The sequence below is a fragment of the Phoxinus phoxinus genome (assembly GCF_949152265.1).
Source record: "Phoxinus phoxinus genome assembly, chromosome: 12".
NCBI lineage: Eukaryota > Metazoa > Chordata > Actinopteri > Cypriniformes > Leuciscidae > Phoxinus > Phoxinus phoxinus.
In genome coordinates, this window is record NC_136887.1 from 12,820,219 (window position 1) to 12,830,031 (window position 9,813).

The 9,813-nt window shown below is 42.5% G+C and overlaps 1 protein-coding gene across 1 annotated transcript; it reads right to left on the reverse strand.

The window, feature by feature from the left end:
• Positions 1-2,968: 2,968 nt before the first annotated feature.
• On the reverse strand, positions 2,969-6,895 carry egr1 (early growth response 1). The gene is made up of 2 exons (XM_079631219.1): positions 6,253-6,895; positions 2,969-5,519 (listed from the first exon to the last, which is right to left on the reverse strand). The coding sequence occupies exons 1-2, from the start codon at positions 6,461-6,463 to the stop codon at positions 4,204-4,206; spliced, it is 1,527 nt and encodes a 508-aa protein (XP_079487345.1). The 5' UTR covers positions 6,464-6,895; the 3' UTR covers positions 2,969-4,203.
• Positions 6,896-9,813: the final 2,918 nt, after the last annotated feature.

Genomic DNA, 9,813 nt, shown 5'->3' on the forward strand with positions numbered 1-9,813 from the left:
AAAGTAAACACAATGTATTCACGTCATTCCAGACAATTTCAAAGAAAATTTCCAAGTTGAGTTATTACACACATAAGAGCCAACGATATTTTTACTTCAGTGACGTTGATACACCATTTTTTTTAATCCATGATACCCATCATTTTTGCATTTTTGTGTGAAATTATCCTTTAACCAGAAAGATTTCTTTCATCAACTGGAAAGATTATGGTTGCACAGCATTTTTTTTGTCTATAGTATAACTAGACCAGCACCAAACCAGGATTACCACCGGGGGTGGGGGTGGGGGTGGGGGTGGGGGTGGGGTTTCACGTACAATGACATAACTTGACATAACTACCATAATAACGCGATGCATTGTTGGATAAATTAACTAGTAAGTCATGACTGTTTCTCAAAATCCAATTTTGAACCCTGTTGGTTCAACAATATGACTGTTGCTACTGACATCGTGGTTGAGTATAGCTTCTGCAAATGAATTGATTCAGGGTCGAATAAATGTCTGATTAAAATTCTGTAAATAATGAACATGGTAATAAAGGACATTTTGCTCTCTGTTGTTTTGCTTTATTTTCAGATGCTTCATTTAGTCATTGCTTCCCTCTACGCCATAATCCGGGTTACTAAACACATTTTGCACATGCACACTCTTCAAAAAACGGCACTTGCATTCTCTTGACAAACTAAAAGATGTTAAATGAAAGTGTAGATTTTACGAATTGCGAATTTTGCTTAAGAGCGTGATATATTTAAGTCCACATGTCATGCTAACAAGAAACTGTGATTCTAACCACAAGTGGAGAGCTGTATCTCTTATCACACAACTTTGTGATGCCTTTGGGAAATGTTCATTAGAACTATGGTTTTGGGAAACAACAAATCGTTGAACTCTATGTTGGTAACAATGGAACTAGTTGCCTAACGATGCTTTCGGGAAACACAGGTTGAATTCGAAATCGTCCCCTAAACCCTCATTCACTATTCCCTAAGTTAGTCCACGCATACTGTTCACTTGAAGGAGTGAATGACATCTTGAATTCGGACAGCTGTTGAGCGTACATCATGGGTTGTACACTTGTTATTGCGGTGCAATGTGGGATTGATAAGTGCACTCAATAATTCCCACTATGGTTTCAGACACCTCTACAAATGACTGTCCCTACTGTATATTCGAGGGTATATAGGGGGGCAATTTCGGATTCAGCCACAATGAACCAGAATGGAAATTGATGCTGGTCTAAACTGGTCTTTTTAGCAGGGGGGGGGGGGGGGGGGGGGGGGGGGTCTTGCTTGAGACCCCCAGGAGACTACGAATGTCCATTAAAGTGACCCTGTAAAATAATAGGTGTGTATGATCAAGCGAACAGCTTTTCCTTCATTGTGGTTCATTGACATCAGATTCAGGCAACGTCTGTCTCACTGAAGACATTTGTAGAGAGTCAATTTGGGATTATGAGACCAATTACCCTAATTACTTTCCTTTGTGTTGTTCTTTCCCTTCGACTCGCTCTGTCTCACGGTTGTTATCCCTCTTTTAGATGCGTTCGAATCTGGTGCTGTTCTGTGGCTTCATCTTTTGGGCTGATATTGCCTCATAGTTTGGGAAAGTCCCCCTATACAAACACAAGCCAAGTTTTCCATCCCAGAGCTGCTGACACACCCTTAAAGTCTGAGATTTAGACATATTGAGCTTCAATTGGCCCAGCTATCAATGTGGCGTTATAACATCTGATGGAAAAAAAAAAACACATCTAATTTCTTTCTCATCTGTTCACTAATGTTATGTTATGTTTATCCACAGTAGTAAGATAATCAGCCTTTATGGTCTTTGGCTTTTTACTATGATAAACAAGGAAAAAAATGTATAGACATGCTACACATTTACATACACCCACAACTTCTGTCACATTAAATCTGTTCTTGTATCCCGTATCTTATAAAACTTGCATCTTTCTTGACATGACAGTTTAACCGAGCTGTAACGAGCAAACAAAGTGTGTTCGGATGCCAGGATTGAAAGAAAATAGTTTTTTTTTTTCTATTTGATCTTTTTGGTGGCAGAGAAATTAGTATGAGCAGATTATTATTTTTCTTTTACAAAGGCACTGATGTGGGAATGTAAAACATACAATCGAGCAAAAGCTGCCTTGCTCTTAAAAGCGACTTCGATACTGTGACTTTTTTTCCCCCCTGACAAACTCAATAGACACGGAAGCCCATTACAAGGGCGTCTTATTAGTGTCGACTGATTTTACAAGATTGCTATCTATGTATAATTAAGCCCCAAGCGCATCCAGTCACATTCGTACATGCTATCTTTTGATAACATATTCTCATGACGCCCAGGAGCTCTTTTGATAAGTAATAAAGAGAGACAATCTGATCTGCCGTATCAACTCCATGATTGGCTTCTCAGTTTGCCGAACTTCTGAACAAAAGAACGCATCAGTACATATATTTTTGATGTCAAGTTTTTATTTATTAATTTTGTTCTCATTTTTTTTCTTTTTTTGCTCTAGGTTATATTGCCGTTTTGATCTTTTTTGTTATGAAAGACGTGATTTGATCAAATGAAAGCTTGTATGCCTTCAAATCTTAAATTTTTTATAAATATATATATATAGCCTATATATATAATATAAATCTGATATACACTTTTTGTCGGTGAAACTTTGTCATTACTAATATTTTTTTATTAAAGGTCTGACATTATTCAGTATGTGCTATATCAGTATCACATATCCTTTTAATATGAATGTCAGTCTATGATAACTTTTAAGAATTTACATTTTGTAACTTGAGACCATGAACTAAAGGCTTTTAATGACATACTGTATTACAGTAAATTGTTTTTTAATATACAATGGTGTGTGTGTGTGTGTGTGTGTATGTGTGTGTTCACTCTCTTAAGCAAAATTCATCGAGACCTGTTGCTAAGCGATGAAAAGCACGACAGGGATTCAACGTATATATTTATATATTTATGTTTTATTTATAGTTCTGTTCTTGAAGGATATCTTGTACACCAAATATCCCATTGGCAGTTAAGCGCATTCAATGTGTTTAGAAGCCATAAACAGTCACTTTTTCGAACAAACACAAATACAAAATAAAAATAACAACAAAATAATGGACCGCATGTAAATAACATACAAAAAAATCCCATGCCTACTCAGTAGGTAACTACAGCATTCCAACTCCTCAAGATGTAGATATGTACATTTCCATTACAAAAATATAGTTTATAGTTTTCTTTTTTGCTTACATCCCAAAGAAATGCAGTGCCCTCGTATCCTTTCCCTTCTTTCCTTGAAATGACTTTCTGAATATATAAAAAAAAGAAACGAGAAAACAAAATCCCTTACACCTTAAGGCTAGATGCAATGCATCCACACGCTGATATCTGTCAAAACATCTGCAAGGCTTCACAAAAGGCACCAAAAAAATTGAAGATTTGTGGTTGATTCTTTTCTGATGTTTTCCCTTCCATTTACCAGGTTTTTGTTGTCACATTTGAGAAAGAGAAATATAGTACCAGTGGATGATATTTACAAAATAAGAGAAACTAACATCACTCTTCCACATGCGTCAGAATACTTAAGTGCTTCTAGTCAAACAAAGTCAAGAACTTATCACAGCATTTTTACTACTTAATACAGAATGTATCTTATAAAATATGGCCCTGCTCAAGAAGAATACAATGCAAATATTCAAATCAATTGTCACAACAATGGTACTAAAAAGAAAACAAACAAAAAGGAAACATGGCACATGTACAATATACTGTAGCTTATGTATATTATTCAAATGTCTTTTGTAACTGTACACCTGTCGAGTCAAGCTTCTGAGCCTGAAGCCCACAGGCTTCGATTACACCATCAACGTCCTTTAGCCGCTTTGTGTCGCAAGTACGTCTGTGCACGCACAGTCTGAGGGAAAACTTGCCGAAGCCTGTTGCTTTTGTTTGTCGTTTGAAAGTCTCATATGCCTCGTTTTGAAAGGATAGGATTCGAAGGGAGAGAACGACACAAAAATCCCTTTTGTGTTTAAAAGTCTTTGCTGAGTCCTTGACTGCTTTGTAACTGAGCCATGTTGGGAGCATGGGCAGAAAAGTGCTTTTTTGCAGAGGGGACTTAGAAGTCACTGATGCTTTCTGTTCCTTTGAGTCAAGAGAGTTCTGGGGTGGGTGACAAAACAAAAGTCTCAGCAGATGTCGCCTGTCCGAGGGGAAAGCGTGGCCTGCATGTCGGGCAGTGGGGTGGTGACAGGAGAACTGTAGATGTTGCTGACCACTGAGGTAGGGAAGGTGTTGGCCACCTGCGTCTGGAAGCTGCTGGTCGCCGAGGGGTAAGTGGTTGCGATGGAAGGGGAGGGGTAGGAGTTGTGGACCGGTGAGGAGTAGCAGGAGTTCACTGGGGATGGGAAGGAGGAGACCGGAGAGGGGTACGAAGTGATGGGAGAGGGGTAGCTGGACACTGGCGAGGCAGCTGAGATGGATATGTTGGCAATTGAGCTCTGCACTGCAGTGCCGCCTTTCTCCGCCTTCTTGTCCTTCTGCCGCAGGTGGATCTTTGTGTGGCGCTTGCGCTCGTCGCTGCGGGCGAACTTGCGGCCGCAGATCTCGCAGGCGAAGGGCTTCTCGCCGGTGTGTGTGCGGATGTGGGTCGTCAGGTGGTCGCTGCGGCTGAAGTTGCGCATGCAGATCCGACACTGGAAGGGCTTCTGACCGGTGTGGATGCGAATGTGGCGTGTCAACTCGTCTGAGCGCGAGAAGCGCCGGTCGCAGGTCTCGACCGGACAAGCGTAGGGACGCTCGTGGGGAGGTGTCTTGCTTGGCCGGTTCGGGTACTTGCGCATGCGACTAGGCTTGATGAGCTGAGATTGGTAGACGCTTTTCAGGTCCTGAGAACCGGTTTGGGTCGCAAAGGCTTTGATGGTGGACAGCGGCGTCAGGGAAGGCTGTTGTCCAGCTTGCGTCTGGAAGGGCTTCTGGTCTTGGGCCAGCAAACTGATTTCACTCTGCTGTTGGGGAAACAGGTAGTCTGGGATCATTGGCACAGGGAAGCTGGTGCTACAGGCCTTGCTGTTGTGGTATGTCGACGAGTACTGCAGTGAGGAGCCCACTGTGGTGGAGAAGTTTGTGCCAGCATCAGGGAAGATGTCTGGGCTGGAGTTGGTGTAGGTGGGAGCCGCTGAGTAGATGGGGTTGGGCTCGCTCTGGTGGACGGAGCAGCTCAGGCTGACACTGGATGTGGATGACGAAGAGGAAGAGGGCATGGAAGACGAAGAAGATGAAGATGGGAGAGTTGCCTGAGAGTTCGAGGATGGAATGGAGGTGGGTGGGTTGATGTTGACCAGCCCACTGACCAGGCTGAACAGTGGCTCAGCCCACAGACTGTTACTGCAGTTGGTGGCGGGTTCGAGGGTGAAACGGCCCGTGTAAGAGATGGGGGGCAGTCGCTGGGTGGAGTAGGTCTGGTCTGCCATAGATTTCTCGATGGAAATTTCTGAAAGCGTGTCTGAAAAAGCAACCACAAAACAGAGAGAGAGTGGATTAAAAACCATAGCACTGCTAGTTAACTCTAAATTGTCTTGAGCTAATTTGAGTACTCATAAATGATCCCAGAGGTTTAGATGGGGGTTGGGGGGGGGGGGTCCTGCTGGCTGTCGAAACTGCGTTTTACCACAATCTAAGACAGAGCAGCAGGTGCTGATGGAGTGCAGGACTACCCCCCCCCCCCCAACAAAACATACACACACACACACACACACACATTTGCTGATCTCCCTCGGAGACAAGAGCCAGCGCAAGCTAAACCATCTGCATGTGCGCTTCTCTCAGAGTCAGTGCTCTCTTTCTCATTACTGTCATCCCGATCTCCCTTCCCCTCACACACACCTTCAATTTATTCACTCTGCACTTTCAATGATTCATAAACTGGGTTTTAAAATTAAGCTGTTCTGCAAATTGTAAATGCCTCATTCATTCATTCAAATTATTTTACTGTGACTGTTCTGTAATTGCTGCCAGCTTTTGTTACAATTTTATTTTAAACTTTACATCAGTGCATATCATTTAATTACAATAACTCATTAAACAAATAACTTTCCATTTAAACAAAGCCAAATAAAGCATGAAGACACATTTATTAACTATTCAAACAAGTGCTTTTTTTTTTTGTTCTTGCACAAGCAAACAATTATCTGTATGACACAAGCATGCAATTTAATCAAGAGGGATTTACTCCTTACCTCCAGTAAGGTGATCAAAATGATCCCCGGGCTCCCCAGAGCCAAATCCTGTGCCTTCAGGTGCTGATGCATTGAGGAAGGGGGTGCCTGCAGAGTTCAGCATAATCATCTCCTCCAGCTTGGGGTAGTTATCCATGGGGGAGTGAGGGAAACTCAAGGGGTCGGAGATCTGCAGAGCGGGCAGGAGCATCTCTGTCTTGGCTGCAGCCATCTCTCTGGAGTGTGCTCGGAGAGGAGAGAAGTGTGCTGGAGAGATCAGCAGCTGACCCCTCTGGGACGACAAATGTGAAGATGCTGCGATGTCTGAATCTCCTACTTTCTGGTTGATCTCCTCACAGTTTGTCCTCTTGTTTGTCTTCCCTTTTCTCCGTGTTGTTTGTCCAAAGAGGCAGAACAAATCCACTACGTCTCAGATGAAATAGCTGAGATTCAGAATGTCCCTTCTGATCATTCCCTTCTTCAAAATGTCACGTTTTCAGCAAACTAGTTCGCTGTGTTGTTTCTGTTGTTGTTTTGAATTGACTTGTCACATTTATTTAATGTGTCAAAATGTATTTGGTTATATATATATATAGATCGCAAGTGCTGCCTATCAGCTGTCTGCACTAGTGCTGAATCGCTTGGGCTCTCTAGGCTCTTTCTCAGCTCAGAGAATCCCCACTCCTTTATATATCCTCTTGCCGTGACGTAGATGTCCATATTTGGACTGGAGGAAGCCCATATTTAGGCACTGCAGTGGAGGACACATGACGTTTGCTACAGGAAAAAAGCAGATTGGGGAGCTTAAACATTAAGTCTGTGCAATAAATGGAGGGGAGATGCCTGTTCCTCCTCCACAGCAAATCAATGTGTGGTAAGCGCAGTGTCTCTCTGAGAGAAATAGAAGTACATGTCTACATTTTTCTCCTCAAAAGTCTCGCTAAATGTTCGGGTTTCCCGTCTGCGCTGTAGCAGAGCCATGGCCGGAAGATCCCGCTCCGCCATGCCATATAAGGTCGTGACTACATAAGGTTTGATTCCGGTGGGTTTCCACTTCCATGCCCTTATTTGGAGTTTCCTGATGTAGCGTTGATCGGCGCTCGGCAGCGAGAGGGAGGCTTGGGTGCAATTGAAGTCCAGCGCTCCGCACAATAACTAATGTCAGCACTATGCTGCCTCGCCCGTTCCAAGATTTATGAGAGACAACTTTTTCCTCAATACTTAAACAACAGTGCGCTTTCAGTGCACAAATGCACAGAAACATTACGAGATTTCAACATTGGCACAGGCAGTTTAATGCGTTACGAAGCTCGCCTTTTCTATCGCTGCGCTAGTTCTAATCAAACGCTCGTGCAAGAAGGGCTTATTTATTCCGACGAACTGATCTCATTGCGAGCTGAATATAGCCTAGTCTATTCCTACGTGCAATATAAGCAGTTTTCCACAGACGCAAAAACGAAAGTTACTTTCTGTTTTGATTTGTGCAACTCGCTAATTTGGAAATGTAGACACTGTTGCAAAACTATTATTATAAGTCGTCTTAATAGGATTAATATAGTGTTTCAATACACATCTATCTATCTATCTATCTATCTATCTATCTATCTATGTATCTATCTATGTATGTATGTATCTATCTATCTATCTATCTATCTATCTATCTATCTATCTATCTATCTATCTATCTATCTATCTATCTATCTATCTATCTATCTATCTATCTATCTATCTATCTATCTATCTATCTATCTATCTATCTATCTATCTATCTATCTATCTATCTATCTATCTGCTGGTGTTACACTGCTGATCTATTCTAACCAGCTGAAAAGTGCCCAAACTTAACTTTTTTTTTGTATGTGCATGACGTAGCCTATTAAATATCAAAATATAGGCATATATTATGTTGATACCCGATTAAGTATATCCCAATGTATTATCTACAAATCTCTAGTTTTATATATTTAGAGTTGGAATTCAACTCGATTGCTTGTTTTGATGAGGAAATCACACTTGGCTATTCGGTGCACGGCCAGCGCGTTGGCACTGATGGATGGAGGGTGCTGACAGAGGAGAGAGGAGATCTGTTTAATTGGGGGATGTCCCGGACTCGATACACAGGGATCCTCTCTGTCACTCAACCCCCGACACCCATGCAAATAAGCGCTGCAGTTTGCTCTCCGGACGCCGGTGGTGTACCGATGCTCTGTAAATTGAGGAGAAGAGCAGGGAGTGCGCCGTGGCTTTGGCAGGGAGATCGATGCAACTTTGCTGACTCAATAGACTTAGTCAGAGCAGACGCCATTTTAATTTAACGCGAACGAAAACGAGGCTGTGAGGCACGGACGGACAGTTAACTGTAGCAGGCTACTGTTGTCTAAAATTACACAAATTGCACAGAAACAGATTTTGAGACAGTGCAGCTTAGGCTATTAAATGGGATACTTTTATAAATCATATAATGGCAATGAATCAGAGTTTTACCTGTTTGTGAGTGACTTCGCAAATAACAGATTTTTTTAAGTAGGCGCAACTAAAAAAGACACGAAGGACATAAAATTAGTAAACAGGCAGGCGTCATATGCTATTTATTGCTGTTTCCACACAAAAGCAGTTTATTAAGGTTTTGTGACGTCAGCCAAAAAGAAAAGTAGTTTCACAGGTGAAGCAGGTTTTTACATTACGATGAAAGATTATGAAAACAGACCTGTCAAATCTTCAAAAAAGGAAAAAAATAAATCAAATAAAAACATTATTACAACTTGAATATAATGAAAGATAAAGAAAAGATCACAAATAGACTATTAATATTTGATGTAGGCTAGTAATGGCACCGGTGTCTCGAAGAGAGATGCAGGCGAATGTCATCCTTCTAATGATCAACATCTTTATACCTCAGATAAGAAAACGGGGCGTCAGTTGGTGACTCACTTATAAGTTTAACAAGAGTAGTGGGAGGGTGTTCCCTTCCCAGGGAATGGGGGTGGAAGATGTGGGACATCCAGGACAGCCTGGGTAGCTTGTATAACCTGATGTGTTATTGCCTTGTGTGTGTGTGTGTGTGTGTGTATATATATGCTGGAATAGAGGGGGTTTCTCCTTTTCCTTGTTATGAAAGACCGGCTCTCCTCGCACCTACGCCGTGGCCCACGCCTGTGTCTGTCCTCGCTCGCTCGGTCTATCTCCTGCTGGTTAATATTTCATTAAGATCTGCCAGCCAGCCTGGGTACAGAGAGAGAGAGAGAGAGAGAGAGAGAGAGAGAGAGAGAGAGAGAGTGCTTCACACCCCCACGTTCAGAGGCAAATACCAGGCATCTGCTGGAATTAATCACTGGCTCTGGCTGGCAGCCTGATGGAGATGCTCTCTCTCTCTCTCTCTCTCTCTCTCTCTCTCTCTCTCTCTCTCTCTCTCTCTCTCTCTCTCTCTCTCTCTCTCTCTCTCTCTCTCTCTCTCTCTCCTTCACCCACCTTTGACAACCCCCCCAGACCTGTGCCATCTCCATCATCAGCATAAAGGTGAGCCCGTCGGGGGTGGCCGAGGAGCAGACAGGATGACTGGCTGATAAATGAGTATTTGACAGT